The sequence below is a fragment of the Neopsephotus bourkii genome, unplaced genomic scaffold (genome assembly GCF_033783945.1).
Source record: "Neopsephotus bourkii isolate Nb327-2 ecotype Australia unplaced genomic scaffold, CSIRO-AGI_Nbou_v1 NB_183, whole genome shotgun sequence".
In the NCBI taxonomy this organism is placed as follows: Eukaryota; Metazoa; Chordata; class Aves; order Psittaciformes; family Psittacidae; genus Neopsephotus; species Neopsephotus bourkii.
Window position 1 is genome coordinate 43432 of NW_026900697.1, and position 26619 is coordinate 70050.

General features: G+C 40.2%; 1 protein-coding gene across 1 annotated transcript in view; it reads right to left on the bottom strand.

Moving 5' to 3' along the window:
* FAM81B (family with sequence similarity 81 member B) overlaps nucleotides 1–26561 on the bottom strand; it is a 52034-nt gene extending 25473 nt beyond the window's left edge. The window contains exon 1 of the mRNA XM_061375131.1: nucleotides 26282–26561. Within this exon, the coding sequence (XP_061231115.1) occupies nucleotides 26282–26561 (280 nt within the window). The remainder of the gene's footprint in view (nucleotides 1–26281) is intronic.
* Between the last annotated feature and the right edge of the window lie 58 nt (nucleotides 26562–26619).

A 26619-nucleotide genomic window follows, 5' to 3' on the forward strand; every position in this document is an offset into this window, starting at 1 on the left:
GGAGAGATTCTGTGGTTTTAAGCATTTAGGGTCTAGATGTGGGCATTCACAGAGCACAGGGAGATATTTGTGCCACAGACGCAAAGTACCAGCTACTCTGCACCTGTGCCCACCACTGCCTGGGGCACAAAGTTCATCTTTAGCCCCATATTGCAGAAGGCTTCCCCATCCCTTCCCCCTGCAGTCCTGCATCCAGCTCTGGGGAAACAACACAAGCAGGACATGGAGCTGTTGGAGAAAGTGTGGAGGAGGCCATGGAGATCCTGCAAGGGCTGGAGCAGCTCTGCTCTGAAGACAGGCTGAGAGAGCTGGGTTTGTTCAATCTGGAGAAGAGAAGGCTCCAGGGACACCTTAGAGCAGCTCCAGTGCCTAAAAGGGCTACAGGAAAACTGGAGAGCAGCTTTGGACCTGTAGGGGTCTGTAGGGCCAGTACAAGGGGGAATGGTTTTAACCTGACAAGAGGGGAGATTGACATGAGATTTTAGGCAGAAGTTCTTCCCTGTGAGGGTGCTGAGGCCCTGGCACTGCAAAGAATCTGCAGCTGCTCCATCTCTTTCAGTGTCCAAGGCCAGGTTGGACAGGGATTGGAGCAACCTGGTCTCGCAGAAGGTGGCAGGGGGTTGGAACTGGATGGTCTTTAATGTCTCTTCCAACCCAAACCAGTCTGGGATTCTATAATTCAAGTGATGGGTTCAACAGTTTCAGGTGGGCTTTCAGCCATTTAGACATTTCTGAGGGCAGGACATTGTGTCAACCTGAACTTTCTCTCCTATGCCTCCATGAACAGCACCAGACCCAGCAGGCTGGGGAACTGGGAATGATTTCCTAACATTGCTAGTGAGAAATCTGTGTAAATAACCATAACACATTTCTCTCTGTCTGCACAGCATTACTTGCACTCCATTATCAATTATGAATGCATAAATTAATTTTGATAATACACCTGGCTATGATTCTGTAAGAAAAGCAATTATAAAGGGTTTCTGGAATTCAAATGTCTGAGCTGGTACTAGCTATGTAATACATGTTTAAGCAATCTCAGTATTGTATATAAGCTTATTCATTTAAAAAAAAAAAAAAAGGATTTTTTTTTTTTTGGGGGGGGTTGGTTTGTTTGTTTGTTTGTTTCCTAAGTATAGAGAATAACAAAACCAGCAGACTTGGGCTTCTTGTACAATTGTACAAATACCACCCTACTACCACAATGGCACCAAATTGTCCCCTTTGACAACAGCAACTGAAAGCCTCAAGAAAGTCATAGACCATGTGCCTTACTTGAAACTGATAGTTTCCTCTCCCTTTGTCTTTTCAATCCTCAGCTAATCCTAATCCTGGACACCCAAACTCTGTCTCCCTGCAGCCAGTTCACAGTTTGCTGGGCAGACCAGAAAACAGAAAGAAAACCACTGACATGCGTGCTGCTAACCTGCCCCGAATCCTGTCCCCTGTAAGCAGGCTAAAGGCTTAAAATCAAAGAAAGATCCAAAAGATACACAAAACTTGCCTCCTTAGCATGATGCAGCAGAAGCAGCTGGGCAGAGGGGCCACCGGGTGTCTGGTTGGTACAGACTGTTGCTGCCAAGAGGTTTGTGTTTGCTCGTGTCTCCAGGAAACCCCAGTGCCTGCTCCAAGAAGGAAGCATGCTGAGAATTAGTAGCTGTGTTCCTCTTTCTTATCCCATCTAAACTGCTGAGATCGATTCACTGGGGAGGGGGCTGAGGAGCTGCAGCTCTCCCAGCCTGTCAGAAGAGGAGTCATGTGGGGATACTGGGGGTGTAGAACCCTCCCTAGCAGTACCCCAGTGACTGCTTCATGGCTGCAGCATGGCTGCATCTGGAGTTGCATGGGACCCTCTGCGTCCAGCTCCCTCTGCCTTCAGCTCTCCCTGCTTTCAGCTCCACGTTCAACACCTACCCAAGAAAACTTTGGCACAGTGGGTTGTGCTTCAAGTGCGATATACAATAAATTACAAGTGGTTCAGGCAGTGTGTTGGCATGTTTGAAGATAAATTCCCCAAGACCTGTGGCACCAGACCTTGCAGGAACTTCTGAAGACTGTTGTCATTACTCTTTACCTGGCAGTTGTGGTGTCAAAGCAGTGTTCAATGGCTTGAGAGCTGATGTGTCAGAAGCGTTCAGCATCATTCTTCATTTCCAGGTGGGCTAGAGAAATGTAAAGCCATAGCCAGCATAAATGAGATGGGTGTCCACGAAATGGTAAATAGTGCTGTTTCACATGAGGTCTTGCAGGTTGGGCAGGTGGCAGTATTACATTAAGGTGCATGTCATCATCAGCATCTGGGGGCACAGAGGGGGATCAGACACACATGGATCACAGCATAAATGATCACAGAATCACATTTGACAGCCCTGTCCCTGTCAGTGAAATTTTCTAATGTTTTGCTTTTGTTATGCTGCGTGGATGTGCTGGGCACACACAACACTGAGCTGACCATGTCGAGACATAATATGTGTCAAAATACAAAATAACAGTCCCTTCCTTTTTGTTGATGCTTCTGCAAATAGAAAATGACTGTGATTTTCTATAAACACATGTCAAAAGCAAGAACTGAATACATAAGAAACCTAAAAGGCCTTTAAGGAAATATCACAGAACATAGGCAATATTTTATCTTGAGAAAATGGTCTCAAATTAGTTTAAATCCTTCTGTAGCACTATAGAGATAAAATGTCATATACTGACAGGTGGATGGCTCCACTGGAGAAACCAAAACATTCTACAATGGAACATTTGGGCATCCTTCTCACCTCTGCTCTGGTGAAAATGACCTTCAAAACCATCCTGAGGCAACATTTGGAAGTTCAACAGTTCTGAAGTCTGCAAAAGGAACAAGTCCTGTCTCATAGTACCCATTCTGGGAAAGATGGTGTGAAAATCAGCCCTCTAGCTGAAATAAATCTTCCTTGACGCAACCCCATGACACAACCATGGGCAGTATCACAGCACTTGTCTCTGAGAGCACAGACAGCATTTTGCCTTTATGTTGGACAAAGGGGAACCAAGTCCAAAATCCACCACAGCTGACTGCTTCGAATTTATCTCTGTGCCCTATCTGATCCCCAAGTATCTCCTTTCCTACCTTCAAAATATAACCTTCTAGGATGACCAGAAGAGGAACTCCATATACACTTTATCAGTTGCTGATGGAAAGGAACATCCTAGAAGAAAGGATATTGCCTGATTTATCAACTCAGCTGAAGGTTAGCTGTTATTAGAAGCTCAGATCTGTTGACTACCAATGTCTGTGAATAGAAAATAAGGTAAAAAACTAAACTAATCACCAATATGAAAAAGATATGTCATGTTTTAAATAAGGAGTTAAAGTTTTTTAAGACTTATTTCAAGACTCTCCATGCAACTTTGCAGGTAACGGGAGGTTTGACCCGCTTCCCACACAGTAGCAAGACACAGATATTTATATATGCTCCTTATACACAAATATTCCTTTATGCTCTTTCTCTCTATATATGTTTCTTTCACAATAACAATGCCCTGTAGAGGCGTTACAAGTAGTAGTCAGTATTGGGATGATAAGGTTGAGGCAATGAAGGCCCAGAGAGAAAGCATCTTAAAAATGAGGAATCAGAGCAGAATACTTTCATAGGCAGTCAGATACTCACACTTCATTTCTTTCTTTGCCTCTTGGAAAAGGAAAAGTACTGCTTTCTTTGTTGTTTTTGTTCCTGTTTACTATAGAAATAGAGTAAAACTGAGTTGTGTTCCCAGAGTCAAAAGAACTATATTTTGCTGGCAAACAAAACCCAATAAAAGGTGCAGAACAGAGAACCTGAAATCTAGCCAAAAGACAATATTTCGCTTGTTGAGGATAATCCATAGAGAAGACAGAGTAACAGAAAATTGTTTTAAAATGTGGCAATAGCTATTGTATTCTGAATTTTTATCAGGGAATGCCCTTGAGGAGTACTAGGTGAGCCACACACATCTGAGCTTTCTGGAATATGTCCTCAGCTTTTTGCTGTCTTAATGGAACCCTCTGGTTTTGGACAACGTTTGCAACAAAGAAAGTGATGATTGGGAAATCCTGACTGCTGAGCATAAGAAAAGCTTGAAATAAATAATTATATTAATAAATTATCTTATTTACAGAGCTGGTCTCTCCTTCATGCCAAAAAAGTTTTATTGCCTGAAGGGAGTGGTGAAAATTCTTTTCCCAAACAGAAGAATTAAGAAAAAATTTCTCAGATATTAAATGGAAAAGCTTTAAATTACACTGGAAAATTTACATTTTACAACATAAAGGATTATCTCTTTCAAATTACTTCCAAGCAGCTGTAGCAAGAGATTAAAGGTTTTGTTACTTATTAAAACACATTGTTACTGATATACTGCCTCTTAAAAAAGAGGAACTATCCAGACTTGTACAGTACTGAATACGAGGAATATCTTTTACAGCCCCTTCCAAGAGGAGAAGGAATTTACTCTTAGCAAATACTGCTATGGACTTACTTTAAACTCCTTTTTTCAGGAAGGTATTTCAATGTGTAGTGTCTGTCAACAGCTGGATATTGATGTAAATATTACTGCAATAAGGTAGAACAGCTTATCCTAAAGCAGGTAGGATAGAAGACAATGGGACAGAGTCACTGTTTTCTCAAGTCAGTTACTGAAACCCCTGGCTTTTACAAATCTGTTTGGTGGAGTGGCACCCAAGCTGCTTGCCTGGGTGGGCAGGTCCCCATGCTTGCTGGCGCTTTTAAAAGACCTAAAGACCTTCTTTGCCCAGCGAGGGCCAGTACCTCCAGGGCCAGTGCAGTAAAGCCAGTTGTGTTATAGTCCTCCACTGATGCCCTCAAAACCTTCTATTGATTTTCCCCCAACCCTTTGTTGCATCTTGAGGCATTTCTGCTTATGCCGTTTTGGTCAGTGGGAAGGAGCAGAAATATGCTGCTGCTGCTACTGCTTTCACCAGTGTTACACAGCACTGAAGCTAGTAGGTGTGTTTGTAAAGGTCTGTCATTTGTCTGGGTTTGTGGTTGCCCCAGGGAGAGCACAAACTCTCCCTGTGTAGATGAAGCCCTTAGGGATGTAGTTTAGTGGTGGTCTTGGACAGTCCTGGGGTAATGGTTAGCCTCGATGACCTTAAAAGTCTTTTCCAACCTGGCTGATTCTATGATTTTACAAGTCTAAGCGATAGGCTTCTGGCATCTGATGCTGACCAGAAAGACCCTGTGTGGCATTTCCCCCAAGTGACGGTAAGATGAAGAGTGGTGTTCATGGTGCCTGTGACAAACTGTATTTTCAGACAGATGGGCTCCCACATATCTTGTACCTCAGAAAATTCTCCAGGGACCTGACAGAGCTGCCAGATAACCATGTGTTTCTGAACACAGCCCCTGCATGGCAGGCTCCGGCATGCTATGTTTAGCATGGGGATGAACAGATGGGCTATTCACTCAGCGCGCGTGCAGGCTGGGTTCCCTTGGTGTGAAATAATGCATATCTTGTCTAGACAGGGATTAAATGGAGACAGGGAGTGTTCTCATGAAAGAGCTGCTTAGCTTTTCCTATGCCGGATTTTCACTGATGGTGCACTTCTAACAGGAAGGCAGGTTGCTCCAAAATCAGGGTGCTTGGAAGTTTTCCATTTCTATTTACAAGACTATCAGAAGGCTGGAGCAGCTCTGCTCTGGAGACAGGCTGAGAAAGCTGGGTTTGTGCAGTCTGCAGAAGAGAAGGCTCCAGGGAGACCTTAGAGCAGCTTCCAGTGCACAAGGGTGCCAACAAGAAACCTGGAGAGGGACTTCTGACAAGAGCCTGTAGGGACAGGACAAGGGGGAATGGCTTTAACCTGACAGAGGGGAGATTGAGGTGAGCTCTTAGGCAGAAGTTCTTCCCTGTGAGGGTGGTGAGGCCCTGGCTCACGTTGCCCAGAGAAGCTGTGGCTGCCCCATCCCTGGCAGTGTTCAAGGCTAGGTTGGACACAGGGGCTTTGAGCAACCTGGTCTAGCAGAAGGTATCCCTGCCCACAACAGGGGGTTGGAACTAGAAAAGGGACTATCTGTGGGAACCACAGGGTGGCGGGGCACCAGTGTGGGGATCATGGGCTCCGCCAGCCCTCGCTCCCCAGAGGCAGCAGCAGTCCACCCTCACCACTGGCTCAGGATAGGGACCCTGGAGAAGCTCTCAGGAGGGAATCGCTCATATGGGAATCACTAACATGCAGCTTGTAATCACTTGAGAGATTGGGGCAGGAGCTACAACAGTTACAGATACTACTTTTTTTTCTTTTTTTTTTTTTAAATTCAGATGGACTACTTGCATCTGAATAGCACCAGGCCTTCAACTGCTCCAGAGGAAGACACTGTATTTGGCTTTAGCGGGGAGCACCCCCATAAGTGCACACCTGTTTATGTGAACTTGGACTTGATGGTTGGGGATTATTTTCACATTCCAAATGCAATTAAAATCATTGCTGGTTTTATCTCAATGCAAAATCTGGAAATTCTTGCTTCTGTAAGCAAAAACCATGACATTCTCTTATAATTGAACATGCTGAGTTAAAAATACGTATGTAGCAAGAGTACAAAAATAGAGGGTGTCAGTGGAAGCAAAGATTATATCCCAGCAGACTGTATATGTATGTATACACATTCAAACTGTGTAAGTCACAAAATTTTGAGTGTTAAGCACTTGAAAATCCAGGCCACTTTATGTTAAAACATCTAGAAGAAAAAGGTAGCATAATAGTACCACTATTCCCATGCATCAGACTACCACGTCTAGTGCGATGTGCTGTTTTATTAACTGAATGACTGGACAGTTACTCCAATTAAATTTTGTGGCTTCTGATCAGAAAGGTTATTAGCTCCACATAAGTAGGATATGTTTCATTTAACTTAGCTGGTCATATGGTCATAGTATTTTTCAATGATGAGCACAGAAGTATTTATTTAATTCCGTGGATCAAATCAAATACACTAGCACACCTAACAGCACAAAACCTTGCAATAATATAACTCATTTATCCCATGATTAAATTAAGAAGACTTACACTTCACACGAAATGTAGTAAAGACCAAGTATAGCTCTATACAGGGTATCATAATAAGCACTTCAAATTCTGCTAATGCTCCTTTTATTTGGTAGGAATAAGGTGCAGCTTGTAAAAAAATTCAGGAACTTAACTTTATAGCTCTTTTTATTGACTCTTCTGAAGGGGATGTTTTGTCTGAAGTTCGTTACATGTTCAAGGAAGATGGTTATATACTTACAGTAACACAAAGATATGCCTGCATAGCACAGAACTTCCCTAGAACTGTGTTCCTTTGCAGACACCACAGGTACAGCCCACTTTGGTTTTTTGTTTTCTCCTCATCTTAACTTTCCATCACTATGAAGGTCTTGTAAATTCTCCATGAAAGTGAAAAACACAAGCAAGAGTTATTTCTCAATAAAATGAGAGTGGATGCAAATTTTTAAATTTTTGCAGAAAAACAACATTGCTAAGTAATGAAGCCATTATCTACTTTTAACATTTTTATCCTAATGATGAAAGACATGATATTGAGTAATGAAGAGAACAATTTTAGGGATTAATCTAGAAAAGAAGAAAATATACTGAAGGGCATCTGTCTCCCTGTTTGAGCACCCACAGTCTTTTATCACCCTCTGATCAATAGCATGGAGCAGTAGATGTGCAGGGAAATAATTTCTGCAGTATGTGCTCTCATAAGTAAAATCTCCTGTGACCATCATTCAAGAAAAAGAGATTGAGAAAAAGGTTTATTTTGTAGAAAGGAAAATGAATGTTCTCCCAAAGATTATTTATGGTTTCACTTTAGCTCAGATTATTTCTAAGTATGCTCTTTCATCAGCATAGACTGCTGTTTCTAGGTTAATTAGAGAAAAGAGGACATTTTCCTAGTTTCACGTATCTCTACCAAAACAAAAAACAAAAACACCCCCAAAAAAAGAAAAAAAAGAAAGAAAAAATTTATTAAAGCTGCTTAATATTAAGAGCTCTGATGCCAATGAAATAGAATCCTAAAAAACTGTGGCTGCTGACATCAGTTAATCCTAAATGGAGAACAACTATTGCAGATGTTACTGGGAGTATACACATTCAGCAGGCAAGGCATGTTTGGTACAGTGCTTTAAAAAACCTCATGATAGACTAATCCCATTTTATCTGCAAAAATGTTCTGTCATGTGTATATGAACTCTGCATGTCAGATGTGATAACAGTGCAATTTCACATTGGTGACATAGTAACGTTATTAAACAGACTGTTCTAAATAAAAGTATTTGAATATGTTGCTTTGTAGTTGTCCATTTTGTGCAATTGATCCCATAGTATATTTTTATTAGTGATTTATCAATCTCTGTATGAGTATGATATGTACACTGAATGTATCAACCCAAAACATTAAAGTTTGGCTGGATAACTACGACATGTAACAGGAGCAGCTAAGCAACTCTAAAATAGGCCACCCTTCCTGTAATCTCCACTCTCTCTCAAAATCATTTGTTGTCCTACTTGATGCTTAGGAGTAGAAAATGCCTTACATAATGAAGGTCAGCATAGTGAGCATCTTTTTGAATGTCTCGTTCAAGAAAACCCTCTTTATTGTTCACCATTCCAACCCTTGCTGCTCCTTATGGCAGGCAACTATAGGAGAGAGCAGGATGGGACCAGATGGGTCATCACCAGCCACCAAGATTAACTAGTGGCTCTGGCTTTGAGACTTGGTCACTTGTGCATGGGGATATCTCTCCATTGAAGATGTTGTCTATGAACTCTATCATGCTGCTTACCTAGGTAGCTGGTTGCTTTTATCCCTAATATTTATTGTATGAATGGTGTCACACTTATTCTCGTAATTGTGATGCTTGCAGTGGTTGAGGCAGGATCAGTTTTAGTGTGATCCCCTCTGTTGGTCAACTCTTAACATGTATTTCAGTATTACTTCTTTGAGAAATCCAGTGAAATCAAGAGACAGCCTCTATAAACTCTAATGCACAATGATTCTCTTGATAGCCATGGAGAAGAACAATAAATGCAGTATAAAACTTGGAGTAATACAAGTAATAAATCGTCTCCACAGAGAGTGGGCATGTAGTTATGTTCCTCTGAAGCATCTCGAGACTCACAAAACATGTCAACATGAACAAGACCTTTTTGGTTAGTGGAGAAAGCAGGAGTCGGCTAAGAGAAATATACCTTGAAATGTAATTGAAGGAGGCAATTGGTTTAGAGTTCATGGTAGGAATTTAACATATTTGGTTTGAATATTTTTCAATCAAAAAAATACAGAATATTTTGCTGCCAATTAAGTAAATCAAACTTGATGGAAACTGGCACAGAGTCCATGATGAAAAAAGGTGCAAAAAAAGATAATCGTAGGGGAGCCTGGCAGCATTGTCTAGACACTGACAACATGAAAAGAGTAAAAGCTGCCAAGCTTGTCCATTGCCATCTGACTGGATCAAAGAGAAGAAGGAAGACCTCTCAAATCCCATCCCTCTTCCAGAAAAATAAAATACCAGAGGTAGATATAGGTATCAGAAATACCAATCTTGGTCACAACTCAAAAAATACTGTCTGAGTCTCTTGCTGCAGTTGAGACACTTCTGAGTGTATTGATTTCACATTGTTCCTCCATTTATATTTCGGGATTTTTTGGCTGAACATAGTGATGCCTAACAAGATGGGTGCAATATTACCCAGAGGAAGAAAAAGCTGCTATGAAAATCATATAAAGTTTTCCTGCACTTATAAATGCTGCTTAAGAAGAGCCTGTCTTTTTAACAATTTTTGTGACATTGATGAAACATGCTGTAGATATAAATTGATTTTTTTGTTGTACAAAATAATACACTGAAGTGTATACAGTACACAGCTGTGGGAAAATCACTGTTGGGGGGGAGTATCAGAGAAAACTCGGATCTAACAGAAGTTGAAGCATTATAGAAACATTTTTAAGGTAAAATACAGTTGCCACTTTCAGGACTGTTGATATGAAGAGTATCTACTCCACCAGGGTTCCCTGGGCAGCACAACCTTGTATCCTAGAGGAGCAGTGGAGGGCAGGGCACAGTGGAAACACCATGGCCAGGCTCTTTTGTACTTCCTGCAGGACTGGGGACTTGATGGTATCATGCAGCTAATAAGCTGCATAGCAGCCGTCAAATGGGAAATATAGGAGAAGATGTCTGTTGCGAGCCAATAACTGTGGCAAAGTAACTTTCCTTAGGTGAACCTTGGTCATTATAATCTCATTATAATACTGACACACACGTCCATCCCAGAGTTAACCTCCTCCAAGCAATGATCACCACTCACCAAACATGCACTCTATATTTCTTATTGGCTACATCTGTAATTGAGACGTGAGAGAATTTTACACCAATCAATGATACAAGAATGTATGACTGGAGTCACTCAAGCACCACCTGAGAGTAAAGAAAAGTATAAAAGTGAATGAGAGAAACGAGGAAATAGGTAAGACTCCATCGCAACTTCTGGGATCAGTCGATGGGCTGAACTTGTCTTCTCCCCCATAGGGACACCTATTGGGTAAGAACTTAATCTTATGCACACTAAATAACTAACTCAAGCCAGCTGTTACTGTATATCACTTCAAGCTTGGTTTTGCAGACAGTCCCTATCACCAACAATCCATGAACCTTCATTTGCTAGTTTTATATCAATAAAATGTGTTATTCTGTAAACTGTCAGTGTTAATCCTTCATGGGCACCAGCAGCTGCCAGCAGTGGGTAACAGAAAGTGGGCAGACCTGCTGAGGGGTCTCCCTGAGGCTGTTGGTGCATTTCCCTGAGCAAGTCAGTTGAATCACCCTCTGACCCAGCAGGAATGGTCAGTGGAGGGTCCCTATAGTGGGAGGATGACAGACGGGTCGGGCACAAGGGTCTTGGCTTTCCTGTGGTGCTGATAGACACTAGGAGTCTTCCCCCTCACCCCTTTCATGTGACAGCAATGTAATGAAGATAATATTATTTAGCTGTTCTAATGACATGACATTTCTATTACCTTGCTTTGAGTGTGTAAATCCCTGGCAAGGCGTTGGCTGATGAAGATCAGAAGGATGTAGATGTTATGTAGTTGATTCAGAGAGAAATGTTTATTACTAATCCTCTCCAATGTTATGTTAAGCACTACTAAGTAAACACCTCACCAACACATTTTCCCCTGATATCTAGGATATTGAATTCATTGTTTTTCTGTTGTCGAGCAACTTTTTTGAGAAATTACCATTTAAAAAACCATTGATGGCTGATTCCTCCAGACATGTAGATGCCAATGATCTGATGTGCCTTTCCATCTGTTTCTTTCAGAAGGTCACACAGGGCATAAGCAAAGGCAGTCATTAGCCTCCTCTACTATTCAGTAAGAGCCAACACATTCCCATTCATGTCCTTAAGCAGTGCTATCTCAGCTCTTGTAACCTGAATTTCCAGCACAAGGTGCAACAGAGAAAGTTATGTTATTTTTTCCTTCCCGACAATGACTTTCCATAGTTACAATGCTAGTAAAAATTGAGAACTACTTAAAAAAAAAAAAAAAAGAAGAACACTGATATATTCCAGGCACAAAATGACTCATAAAACTCTTCTATTGTTTTAAAACTTCATCACTTGATCAATATTCTATATAGAAAATATGTAAAGAACTGGATTTGTTTTTTTATGCCTTCTTTATGCTGTCCCAAACCACTCGGTATTAGGCATTTATGCAAATACTGGCTATGGTTCTCTTTCTATACCTAACAAGACAGTGAGCAGCATCATGAATTCACTAAGGAACTGAATTAAAAGTAATTTATCATATTATTAACTCAGATGAATGCTTGAAGATGTGTAAGAAGGTTTTGTTAGCTGCAACAAGAGAGGAGGCACAGATAAATTCAGGAGATAGTCCTCCAGAATATTTGCTACTTTTGTTGTCCTCCAGTTTGGCTTAACCCCGAAGTTCAGGTTGACCTGAAGCTTGCTCAGAAAAATGTCATTTTGACTTAGTCCAAGCAGGCATCATCCTACCAGCTGCCCACATCCAGGCAGGATCTCTGTGCATGGCAGAGAATGTAGGTCTCTGCAAGGAAGGGGCACTTGTGATCAATCTCCTGTGAATTCTAATTACGGGGGCTGTAAAGCAGTGGTAATGATGGATGTGGGCAGCAGGCTTTCTCAGCATGTGACAGCTAGCTTTTATTAAATAAGCAAAGCCTGCAGCCTTGCCCACACATTACTGCTGGTCTCAGCTCAGTGTCACAGGGCTGCTTCAGGTGGAAAGATATGGGTTCCTATGCACAACTACTTTTGTAGCAGTGAATTTACTTATATAGGGAATGGTCTTCACTTATGGTATCATGTACTGACATTGTATTTCTGGTAAAATGTAATCCTTTTCCCAGTAGACATAGCCATCAAGTTTTGGACAAAATAATTGGCAGTATTTTGTGATTACTCGTTGTTTTCCACCTGGCTGTGAAAGGCTTGAATTAATTAAGCTTCTCATTATCCCTGTGATGTGTTACATTAATTAAACCATGCATAGCCCTGGAAAGCCTACTGCGCACATAAATACTCATATTGTAACATGACAAAATACAGGTCAGCTTTCTGTATGTTAAAGAAAACAAATGAGAATGGATCTGCACACCAGCTTATTAAAGTGCTCATAGACGAAGAAATGCTTTTTATGGGCTCTATTCTACACTATCATTTTCCATTGGAAATCCATACCAATAACAAGAAACTAGAAAGGGCAAGCTAGAAAGATCTACTGTGAATCCCAGAGTAAAAGGGAAGAATATGGACTTTTCTACCCATCTAAGTTTCTTTTTTTGGGAAACTAATTGAGGTGGTGTCCTGCAGAGCAGTGTGTCGGCAGGGCACCATACACAAGCTTGCATGAGTTCTTTGGAAGCAGGGATACATTGCTTTCATGAAGGTGTATGGAAATGCAGGTGAGATTCAGCTGGGGAACTATTGCTGGCACTCTGTGAGCTGCAGGTTGACCCCATCATACCTGCAGCACATTTGCAGGGACTTGGGACCCCAGCATCTCCCAGCCCAGCAGGGTCCACCCTGCTGGGAAGCTGACTCTGAACCGGGATTTCCACAAATATTCAGGGCTTCCAGGATTCCAGACATGCAGGTGGGGCTTCTAAACCCTGGGAGCTGTGGGTTACTGAGAGCTTAACAGCTTGGGCTCCCTGGTGTAAATGCCTCTCCAGGTTTGAATAAAATTCTGCTGGATGAGTTTTCTGTATTTGCCAGTGTATAGTCAAATGCCTCAAGGTCAAATGATCAGGCGATTGCATGATGGTAGAGCTCTGCACATCATTATGTGAACAGTGCACACAAACTGCACTTCAAGAGTGCAAAGTCTACAAAACAGAACATTGCAGTACCTGCCTGTGACCCTGACTTACAGTTATTTGTACATGTGTTTTAAGTAATACTGAGTATTCTTTTAATCAATTTGTTTCATTGGCTGTAGTCTCCATGTCAGGAATGCATTATTCATCAAATGATTTCCAGCAACATTCAACCATACGTTATTAGAGCTTTTGATTTACTTGAAAACGTTCATATTAATTTCATTAGGCAAAAATCAATTTTCTATGCATAATTAACTCTTTGACCAGCTATTGTCATTGGCTCTTTGAGAAAAAGACACAAAAAACTCATTTTGACAGAGAAATCATTAAGCCTACTTCCTAATCTCCCGCCAGTGACTGGTTTTTTCATGGATACTTTCAAGACTGAGGAAAAAATAACCAATGAAAAAAGCATATCTGTCACAAGTAAGAAATGAAGTACCTTTCAAAAAAATGTCTTCAAATATCTATGTAGTGTAAGTAAGCAGGGAAATGGGCAGGTGTTGCTTAGATTAATTTTACTTTTTTACTTTTTATCATAAATACTCCCTAAAGTGTTCTGACACTTTAAACTTAGATTTGCCACTTAGAGCTAAAATGTGGTATGACAGACTGTAGCATTGAATCTGACAGAATTCCTGATCTTACTAGAAATGCAAAGTCAGTTCTGAAAAAGCAAACAAGTCAAGAGAAGAGTGAATGAGAGAGACTAATTAACACCCAGAAAGGAATAAGCAGAAAAAGGCAGAGAGTAATCACAATGCTTGAAAGGATTAGTGGGAGGGAGATAATGGAAAAATATGTGGGCAGTGGGAGCATTTACAGTATGGATAAGAACATATTACCAGAAGAAAAGTTTGGGTATCAGAGGATGAAGACAGCTCGCTTACTTCCCATATTTTGGGATGCTGTTGGAAAAGCACATTGTGCTGTAAGAAAGTTATCGCTCAATAGCTTGCTGCATCCCACATCTGCCCGTGATGGCCTGAAGAAAGGAAAACACATACTTGCCATGCTGCTTTATAGGGACTGGCAGAAGGAAGAAATCCCTTCAGGGGAGTTTATCATCCTGCGAATTCTTGACCTATAAAAGCAGACAGTGCAGCACCTTGTTAACCTTGAAAGACCAAATTCTTCTTGTGTAAATCATAAGGTGTGGAACATTTAAATCAAAACAGTTATTTCTTCTTTCACTGCAAAGTCAATGAAAGAATGGGTGCTAAGGAAGCCTCCTGTAGTGCAACCAGCTTCAGTTGGTCCTGGAAGACAGCATCGATGCTAGTTTTCTAAATGCCAGCTATTTTGGCTTTTTATACTCTTACAAAATTTTGCTGTAAGTAGCCTGCACAATTAGGGGTGGCCCTTCCCAGGGAAAGGTGTGGAAGTGATTCCTCATGCAACACTGCCATCAGACAACAGTTCTGCTCCTTAGTTCTCTTCAAAACTGGTCCTTGTTCAGCAAAAAGCACATCACAAAGTAGGGGAAATGCAAGCAAACCCTTCTGAGCTCTGGATTTCCTCTGTGTATATGTAAATATACACACATATTTAGGTATATTTCCATGCATTTAGTGGAAAAAATCTGCCTTTGTATAGATAATAGACAAATAATATGCTATTTATCATATCCAAGAGGTAGTTCTTTGCTTCAAAATAAAGTTGCTTTTTTTTTCACTTAAGAATATTGCCATTGGAGATTGTATCAATTCAGACTATTACACCAAGCAGTTCATCTTGCACAGATGCACTTTTTTCTCTTTGTCTGATATACTTTAAACTCTTTGTTTCCTTTACTCTACTTTTCCTAAATTTCTGCTTTTCCAGTTGAGGTTCTCTGATAATAAATTTCTAGGCAAAAAGGATTTCGTAAATTATTTGATCAAAATAAGAAAGAGATTCTGCAAAGTAGCAGACAAGGGCTGGTAATAATACTTATCCTGCTGCTGAATAACTGCTAAATTTTCTTTTAACAGCTTTGCAAGCAAAATTACTTCTATGTTCTGCAGAAAATTAGTTCAGTTGAATTGAATTATGAGGCTGCTGCCAGGTTAGAGGGACAGCTCCTATCTTTTCTTTAACTGTCTCCTACTTCTTCAGCATTGCCTCCCCAGGATCAGTTGAAATACTCTGCCACAAAATCATAGGATCATAGAATAGTTAGGGTTGGAAAGGACCTTAAGATCATCAAGTTCCAACCCCCCCACCACGGGCAGGGACACCTCACACTAAACCATGCCACCCAAGGCTCTGTCCAACCTGGCCTTGAACACCGCCAGGGATGGATTCACAACTTCCTTGGGCAACCCGTTCCAGTGCCTCACCACCCTTACAGTAAAGAACTTCCTTATATCCAATCTAAGCCTTCCCTATTTAAATTCTAACCCATTACCGCTTGTCCTATCACTACAGTCCCTAATGAAGAGTCCATCCCCAGCATCCCTATAGCTCCCTTCAGGTACTGGAAGGCTGCTATGAGGTCTCCATGCAGCCTTCTCTTCTCCAGGCTGAAAAGCCCTAACTTCTGCAGCCTGTCTTCATAGGGGAGGTGCTCCAGTACCCTGATCATCCTCGTGGCCGTTCTCTGGACTTGTTCCAACAGTTCCATGTCCTTTTTATGTTGAGGACACCAGAACTGCACACTATACTCCAAGTGAGGTCTCATGAGAGCAAAGCATAGGGGCAGGATCATCTCCCTCTACCTGCTGGTCATGCTCCTTTTGATGCAAACCAGGATACTGTTGGCTTTCTCTGCTGGAAGCGCACACTTAAGCTTTGTCATGTTCAGCTTCTCCTCACCCAACACCCTCAAGTCCTTCTCTTCAGGCTGCTCTGAATCTCTTCTCCGCCCAACCTGTGGCTGTGCTTGGAATTGCTTTGGCGCAGGTGTTTAACCAGCACTTGGCTTGGTTAAACTTCATAAGGCTGGCATCTGCCCACCTCACAAGCGTGTTGAGGTCCCTCTGGATAGAGGGTCATTTACTTATGACCTTCTACTGAACACCCTATAGAACTGAAAATAAAATTATTGCTCATTTGCAGTACTGCCTGGCTGCATTTCAAGCAGCAGAAACCACAGCAATACGACAGTCCTCTTTGCAACACCTTCTTTGCTTTTGCTGAAAACAGATTATAACAAAATACAGTAAAAAACCAGATTTTTATTTTTTTTTTTTTTATTTGCAGTGCATAAGTTGTGAAGGGATATGAAGAGTTAAAGAGAGACATGCAGAGATACCATATTGGTTCCCTAAGAAATGATAAATTTCGAAATGCTAAAATTCTGAAGTAGGTAATATTTTCATATTGGTGTGTGCTGCTCTTTAAAAACTTAAAATTGATAAGGGAATTGTCACAGCTAAATCTATTAATTCCATAACCTTATAAACACATCAAATCACTTTCCACAAAGTAACCATGATTTACTGCAACTGCAACATGCCCCTGTGATACACTCATGATTCACCAGCCCAGCTGCATGAAGTTTTGCAATTCTGCAGATGTGAATGGGCTAGAAACTCGCAGCAGCACTTGAGTACTGCTTTCTGAGGCTTTCTATCATTCCCGGGGGTATAAAATTATTCACACAGAAGTTAAAAACTTCTTCAGCTTCACTCTCAGGCAGTCTGATTCACATATGTAAGAGTCTAGCTCTCCTAATTGCATATGTGACAAACCTATAGTAATTACAACAATTACTCAAACAAAAAAGGCAATTACTTTGTTTTTGTCTTTTATTGGTGCCTTCTTGTACAAGACAGTAAGTTAGCCTCGTCTAACAATGAGCCATGTGTGAACAGTGTGAGTATGAAGAAGGGTATGCTGAAATTCTAATAACATATCAAGGAAAACAGACTCTGAATATTCGTAAGTACACATATTCTTCATTGTGTAAGACAAAATTCTGGGTTAACAACCGTGTCTTAGGAAGTATTAGCTTGCAGTTGTCTGCAGGTTATGAAACAAGCACACAGGAGAATACGCATATCCAGAATTCAGTGTGCAAAGTGAAACGCACATTTTGCACATCGGGCCATTTGTATTTCACAAAGGTGTGATCTCGATCACTTCTGGGCCACTTACACGAGACTGATCAGCTCCCTGAAAGCTTCTGCTTGGTGGGAAAATCCTGAGAGTCTTCCTTAATCTCAATAAGTGAGCAATAAGAGTTTGAGAAGCATAAATTCAGATTACAATCTCTTGTATGAGCGGTATGACATTGCTGCAGATTGAAAGGACTAGTGTTAGTTTCATGCTGCTGAAAAAGCTATTTCCCTTATCATGAGGACACTCATACTTTCCAATGCATACCATGTAGAAAAGATACTAAATACAAACATCATTTTAACGTTCAGAGGTGTTAAATACTTACAAAATGGATTTCAGATAAACTGTATACATAATCATTCTCCAGCTGATATAAAAATAGCTAATGAGGTCAGTAACAGGCTACGAAGTCTCACAGTTCTGCACAAATAGATGGAAGCTCAAAAAAGGCTCTATTTCCATTGCCCACATCATAGCAGCTCTGTTGCTCAAAGTGGCTTAATTTTTCAGATCTCTCAGACTTGTTATTTTTAGGTTTCAGTTCTCAGTGTAGCTTGTAGTTTGGGTGTTTACACATGCAAATAATTGCATGTGTAGTTACCACCTGTGCAAGTACAAGTTGGTAGACATCCAGACTGAGATTTCCAATGCTCAATTCAAAATAAAAAGAATCATAAAACATGTGTGTTCCATATACTTCTTTAGAAGTCTGCAAGTGCAAGCAGGTAATTGGGTAACAAGTTACTACTGCTTGCATCTGTCATTTAAAAGTCCAAATCCAGGACAGTATCCAGAAAATATGACATTGCACTGACAGTTCTGAAAATCTGTTGGTGAACATGAAATTTGCCATCTGTCTTTTGTATTACGGATGCCTTTGCAAACCCTCAAAAATCATTTTGTTTGGGCTTCTGCAGGATCCTGTGCACCAGATGGCACTTGTATTGAGCTTGGCTCTCAAGTAGCTGGCCACAAGTTAATATGCATTTTATCAATGTTGTAAAAATGTTTATAATTTAATGTGACTCTAACTTACCTTTGAAGTTAGTTACTCCCTTTTGATATGCAGAAGTTCCTATCTGTCTGTCATACAACTAGAATAAATGTATTTATGAGCTTTGAAAGTGTTGATATCAGAAAACATATGGTAAAAGCAACTAAACAAATCAAAACCATAAATGTTGTATTGCATTTGTTGTGAGCTTCATACTGAAGTTATTTATAACAAAATGAAAACAAGGTCAAAATTGTGCTAGACAATGTTGTGTTCAAAAGAAATAACTGATATTTTTAAGTGTCTTTGTCCACTTAAAGTATACTGAAAGTATAGTGAGTTGTTCTTGTGAGACCTCACTTGGAGTATTGTATGCAATTCTCCCGTCCTCAACACAAGACATGGAACTGTTGGAACAAGTCCAGAGGAGGGCCACGAGGATGATCAGGAGACTGGAGCACCTCCCCTATGAAGATAGGCTGAGAAAGTTGGGGCTGTTCAGCCTGGGGAAGAGAAGGCTGCGTGGAGACCTCATAGCAGCCTTCCAGTATCTGAAGGGGGCCTATAGGCATGCTGGGGAGGGACTCATCATTGGGGACTGTAGTGACAGGACAAGCGGTAACGGGTTAGAATTTAAACAGGGAAGGCTTAGATTGGATATAAGGAAGAAGTTCTTTACTGTAGGTGGTGAGGCACTGGAATGGGTTGCCCAAGGAAGCTGTGAATGTTCCATCCTTGGTGGTGTTCAAGGCCAGGTTGGACAGAGCCTTGGGTGACATGGTTTAGTTCGAGGTGTCCCTGCCTGGGGGGGGGGGGGGGGGGGGGTGTTTGTGTGTGTGAGCTAGATGATCTTAAGGTTCTTTCCAACCCTCACTATTCTATGATTCTATGGTTCTAAAGCCTTTGGTCTAAAATTAGAGGTAGCGAACATAGGTATCACCTGAAGGAATAATCTAGCAATGTAGTTAGGAAATAGAGTTGTTCCAGCAGGACCGTAAAGTCTTTGCTTTCTAGGAGTCTATGTAATCACTGGCAATCCTTTCCATGTTATTGTTGTCTCTTGTAGTTTCTCTTTATGAGAAACTACACTGGCATTCCACATTGCCTATTTTACATTGGCTACAGATGCACGCACTAGTAGTTAAGTATTTAACTAGATGCACATGTGCATTCTGTCAAGATATTATGGATCTTTACTCAGTCAAAGCAGAACAAATTTAGGACTGTGTTCTTAAAGCTGTTTCCCCTGTATTTACATTTGCATCAGAAGTTTTAATTTGGTCTGCTGTTGTATGTCTGTATAACCACAGCCTATGGAAGTATTTATCTGGGAAAAGACAGCTAGTACAATACACAGATGTAATTCATAAGTTCAAAACCAGAACAGCCAAACTGAATAGTAACTGAGTTCATATAGATTGTTTCCTTTATTATTAATGCTTCCAGAATACAAGGCAATCAAGGAATATACTAATATGAGAAACTACAGTTAAAGGAGGTTGACATTTTGGTAACTGAAATAACAGTAAAAGCAGCATGATTCAGATTATATGTATATACATATAAGCTCCAAATGAGTCTCCAGTCAGCTTTTTCCTTTCCCACTCCTGATAATGCCAGTGCTAAGATGGAGGAGAAAATGGAGGTGACCATATGACTCCTCCACAGCCTCTCGTTTCAACTGGAATTGAAATTGCTCATTGTACTGCAAGACCCCAGAGTCTGGGGCTGCAGAACCTGAAGTTCTAAATCTGAGCAATGTTAATGTGAAAAAAAGTTCATAATGCTTATATCCTTTGGGATATTGAGAGCTTACAAAACAATAAGGCTGTTGGAAGGGGATATGATTTTAAGCAGAGATCACTCAAAATAGGTAAAATTTTAAGAGAGAAAAAAGTCATTAGTTTCTACATCTGTTCAGTGGTAGTTGAAATAGGTGAAGTGTACTAACTGTAAAGGCCAGTAAATGTTATGTGTATTTCAGTATTTCAAGCTCTCAGTTATGATGCATGTAGCCAATTTCCATACAGGGTCAACAGGACACATTCTTAAGAGCAAAGAAGGAATGGAACAAAGGGCTCACTACTGGTGATGCTTCCACAAAAACACGAAAGCTGTCAAGGACTACTGCCAGATTCATTCTGAACTGAAACAAAGAAATACAAAATGAAGTATAATCTTTTGTAAATAAGCAAAATCAGTTCTTCTTTGTGGTTAAGTAATGTTGATCTTGGTAGCTTTGCAACAACAGCAATGGGTAAGAGCTTTGTGGTAGATGACAGGTAAACGTTTTATAATAACCAGCTAACACTGAACTAGTGTTCGCTGGCATGACAACAGGACTTTCCAAACCTAAAATTCAGTCAAAGGACGAAGTGAGGAAGAAGATGATGGTGAAGAAACGGCCACCAGGGGTCCCAAAGACTCACTTCCACATTATTGTGAGCATGCAGGAGGAATTTTCTAGAATGATGTCATGTATAAGTACCTTTATGAATATGCATGTAATGTAATGAATATGTATGTCTGATGACTATATAATCATGGCTTGTTCGGTGCTTGAGCAAGACACACTTGGAGGAGCTAGCCCTCATGTCTCCCAGGGCACAAATAACAAACACCTGCTTGTCAACTTAAACTTTGTTGGTGAGTCCTCAGAATTTTTCTACGAACCATAACATCTAAGATGCCTAATATCAGACAAATCTACAGAGACACTTTTTTTGACCAAACAACATAAAAACCAAACAGTGACAAAGAGTAAAACTGTTATAAGAAGATTTAAGAGGCACTGTGTTAAGGTGGCTAAGGAACCAGGCAAGATCTGAAGGATGAGATGCTTAGCAACATAAGATGATATAATAAGATGAATATGGAGAGTAGCTGCAGTTTTGTTTCTTTTTGCTTCTAATTCTAAAGTAAATGATGTCATGGTTCTAAGAGGACACTCAATTAAGTGGCTATTGTGCATGCGAAGGAAGGAAATCAAGAAAACTGAACTTAATACCTGAAGAGACAGAGGGGTTATGGAGAAACAGGTCCAAACCTGAAAGAGAATAATGAAATTTCTCAGAAAGCTAGGCAACGGCCTGAAAGCAACCCCCCTTTGAAAGAGCTTTCTGAGGGACTGAAAAGGGAAGAAGTTATAGCTGATCCAGTAACTCTGACAGATACTGAAGGAAACACCAGAACCTGTCCTGAAGTAAATGCTGAGGAGCAGTGGAAGCATTTCAAGGTTTGCTCATTGATCCAATTATGAACTTGGATTTTTGTAATGATATAAAACTACTTGGGTCAATTAGCACAGACAACTTTAAATGTCAATATGACCATTCGTAGTGAACCACAAGCTGTGACTGGGTTTTACAATACAGGAATAAAAAGCAGGGCTGAAGTTGAGATGAATCACAAAACAGAAAAGAAAAATAATGTATGTATTTTGTTGTGCAAAAATATTTGTCATGCCAGCAAATAAAGGTTAGACTAGTAGAAGAGGACTAAATAGTTAATGGTACCAATTCATGAAGACCCTACAAGCATTTAAAGATGCAAACTTTTTTTACAGACATTTGTTTATATTATAAAACCAGCCCACATACAATAAACAGAGGGTAGTTTGAAATGTTGAATCAAACATAGGCTTGCTCATTAATGTACGTATTAACTCGGGAGATGAAAATGTTAGACAAGTTTAGAATAAAATTGAAGCTTTATAAAGTTTCTAAATTAATATTGCAATTTTGCACTGACATTACTGCAATTTAGTACTAAATAAAAAAAGTGAACCAGATCCCATGTGAAGAGCTGCTTATTCAGTGGTGCAGATCTAAAGGGAAAAACAGCTGCAAACATTTGAGGAAGTGCCACGTCTCAATGCTCAGCCCTCTAGTAGGTGGAGTGTGCTGCTTCTCCATTGTTAGAATGTCTGATTGGATTTCCCACCATTGAGTGTATATGGTAAACTGGTATATGGTTTAACTATGTGGTTTGGAGATCTGGACGTGGCTTATGGTATAAAGATGCTGTAACTTTGTCCTGACCTATGACTCTGCTTTTCCTTCCCTTTAGTCCCAGGAGCTGCATTAGACCTTCCTCACTTGTTGCTACGAGAATTGTGTCAGACATCAACAGCACCAAGTACACAAATAGCTAAGAAACTTTAGCAGAAGGATAGCAATACAGCTAAAATTATGTACAAAGATGTACATGAAATTAAGGGAAATCAATCTCCAGTGAATTGACTCACGTTCTTGTAACAGTGCACTCTATAATCTTCATGGTACTTTGCTAATATATAAAGGGGGTTCTCTCACTTCAGGAAATCAGTTTGAAGCCTGCAGTATCCTCAGTTAATGGCTGTATCTTTATTGTCATTGCTACATCAAAAAAAAGTCAACAGCTGGTTAAAAATATTCAAAACGGCACCAAGACGATGACACATTTTGCTGAGAAAAGTTGTGATTTACTCTGTGAGATATGTTTTGTCAAATTAGAAAAGTCGTATGTGGTAGAGGCATAATTATCTGTATAAAACCCAAGAAGAAATGTACGCATTACTGTGTACTTGTGGGTGAAGACACGACTTGTAGTACTGCCTCTAGCTAATGCTGCCTGAAGCTCCAAATCATACAACACAGTTTTAACACTTCAAGCATTTCAAAGCTCTTCTCTGTTCTGACTACAATGCTCTATACCGAATTTGTGCCTTATGCTGAATCCTGATCAGAAAGTTGCAGGTAAAAATACTTTTTCCATGAACAAGAGGAGTTAAGGAACATGTTGTTGTCTGCACAATACAAAAATTCTTACAACAAGCTGGGGAGAACTGCTTGAGATTATCACTTATGATGCTAAGACATGAAATTCATCCATCGGTTGCCTAACATCCCATTGCTACTGTTTGGGAAAAAACAAGCAAAAACCAGTAAGTATAAACCTGTACTTAAAAACAGTGTTACAGACAAGAACTTTGCCATTTAAAACATCACCCAGATGAAAAAGAGACTCAAATTAATAATCATTCAGACTGGAGAGACACTGGAAAGAAGACTAAATGACAGCAGCAAACATGTGCAAATGGTGTTAAAATGTGGTTCCAGGCTAAGACCAAAATTGTGTTCATCCTTTGAGCCCTCTTCAAACAAATATTACCTTCACAGCTGTCTGGTATGTATTTCAAAATATTGACTTCTTTGCTGTATTTTAGATTCTGAATGATGGGAGAAGCGAGGGTATTTCAAAAGGAAGCGTTAGCAAAGAAAATTAACTGTATTTCCAAATATAAATATATGTAGCTAATGATGTAAACATCAAAAGCTGCAAAGTAGCTTCCCCTCTCACACCACCAGAAAATAACCAAAACCAAAACACGAGATTTTTACTTTAGGAGAAATTTTGGGCTTTGCATCAGTCTGCAAGTCTGGTAAAAATATATGTATTTTTTAAAAAGCACAGTGCTTAGCACTGAGTGGTACATTCGTTTTATCAGTTTAAATTAAACTAATTAAAGTAATCACGTATATAGATAAATCAAATACAGTTCTGAGGAGATTAATAGCTGCTTTCCTCAGAAAGAGTTCTTTTTTGACATGCATAATTAATACATTGGAAATGAAAAAATTCTCTGCTATGAATCTCCTTGGTTTCATGTCTGAAATACTGTATAACCCTTTTTCTTGGTTTTATATTCTGTTTTGTTTCAGGTTACAAAATGCTGAAGCAGTAAGCTGTAAAGAGATCTTTTCAGATATCTTTCTTTTATTTCTAAGGCTAATAAAGGCTTATTTTTACATTTTGAAAAGTGTCATTCCCATCTGTATAGGTGTTACATCCATATTTTTGTTAAATGTTGAGATCTCTGTCTGAATGTTACTTGAAGTCTTGCTGTGATCTTTATGCCAGGTTCAACTTCAACTTAAATGAATGCAGCTGAGAGAAATCAACATGCAGAATGACTCATTTGATTATAAAACTGTATATGGTGAACTGATTTGAATTCTAGAATAATCCCTCTGTGACTGTTACAGTGCAGCCACATACAGCCTTCTGGTCCCACATCCACTTTGCCCCCAGGACAGTACGTTTCTACAACTAAACAGCCTGAGCTACTCTGACCTTTTTCTTTTCTAGACACATCTACTTTCTGGTTCGATAAAATGGACACAAATTTGACAGATTTGGAAATTATCTGTAATGATACCATTTTAATGTAAAGAATGCTTAGGCTGGCTTTTGTGGAAAAAGAATCAGGAAGCCTGACAGCGTGTTGTTTGGGACCACACAAGGCAGGGGTTGTGAGAATACAGCACAAGGCAGACTGAGAACACCAGTCTGCTATACTGCAGCGTGCATATGCTCTGAGACCATGCACTTCCATATAGCACTGCACTTACGAGATTTGTTGCTGTAGTGAATATATCTATACAAGTAACAAATTTCTGGTCTCTATTTTTTGTTTATTTGTTTTCTAATAGTAAAGCATGATCACCACTGAAAATAACTGTCATTTAAAGATGAGAGTAGTCCAGTATTTTGTCAGATAACAGTTCTTCTGAACACAATGTTGTATTCTTCCTATACCTATCAGTGGTGTGAAAAACAGCATTCATTTTTCCATAACTTTAATGCAAATCACTTTTTCTGAAAAGCTGCTTACTTTAGACCTGTTTCAACTGCAATATGAAAATAAAAAACCAGAAGGCAAATGCATATATATACAGGGCCTTTGCCACTCTCCCCAGTATAGGCAAAGAGCCAAATTAATTTTTTGTTTTACTTTTTTATTCCTGCTGAGTACATCCATTATTCACCATCAAGCAAATCTTTAAAAGACTTTCAATCTCAGCACATTTCTTTGATTTAAAGATGTCATATCAGCTATTGAGACACGTAAGCTTCCTCTAGGCCTTGATGCATTTGAACTTTGCTATCTGGTGCTTTTGGTTTTAGGTGGTTAGAAGCTGACCATTTGTATTCACTTCCAGAGATCCAAGTAGGTTGACTTATCTCTGATTTTCTATTTTTTTTTTATTATTTTTTTTTTACTATGTTTGTCTTTTTCTGGTCCTGAAATGACGCTTACCTGACAGGACTTCTCAAAAATAATCTTCAGTGGCTCAGAGATTATTTTGGCTATTTTCTCAAGTATTGTAGATTGAATTTCAAAGGCTCTGATGATTGGAAAGCACCCATTTTATCTTACTACTTTTAATTTGTATTCTTCCTATTCTGTTCGGTATGAGTTGTATTGTCAACCGTCTGGTTGCAAACTTTTTTGGGAAAGCCAAATCAGCATGTAGGAGGTCAAACCCGCTAGGGTGTAAAGAAGTCTTTTGCAACAAAACCCAAAATTACACTGGGTAAAGGTATGGCTCATGGCATGCAAGAAAGATAGACTCACTTTTCACAAGGAGTCCTGGGGAAAAAGAGGAGGTATAATGAGCACAAGTCACACCTGGGGAGACCGGACACAAGCATAAAATTCTACACAGTAAGAATGTACAGTCACTGAAACAATCTGCCCAGGAAAATGGTGGACTCCCCAGCAGTTGACATTGTTAAGATGTGGCTGGACAGGGTGCTGGGACATCCAGCCAAGACCATGCTTTGGCTAGAAAGGTTGGGCCAGAGGATCTTGAGGTCCCTCCCAACCTGGGATTCTAGGATTTCTTTCACTTCAGTTTGTTTCATGAGTGTATAAATCTGTTCTGAACCCATCTTGCTGCTGTTATTTTTATTTAAAAAGAAACTTCAGCGTTAAGCATACGAAAATGCAGCGATGTGGGCACTAGGATAGTGTGCTACAGTGAGAAAACAATGTGATTATTTACAATTACAATGATTATTTACAATTATTACCATTCTTTTTCGGTTTTTCAAAGAAACGAAACCGTGTTGGATGAGCTGAGGTTTTTTTCCCCCCCTCGCATTCCTGACAAACCCGCTGGGCCGGGCAGCGATACCACAACCACCAAAGGGCAAGTTCCCCCTCAAGCACCCCGCGACCCGTGCTTCCCTGCCGTGTGCCCGCGCCCGCCCTGTGCCTGTCGAACCGGCTAGACAGGAGTCTCCGGGCCGGTGCTTGCAGCCCCTTTGCTCTAAGGCCGGGTGACCCCCGGCTCCGCCGGAACTGCAGCATCGCCGTTTGCCCTCTGCCTCCCGCACAATGCGGCTGTCACGGACACAAAGAATAGGTG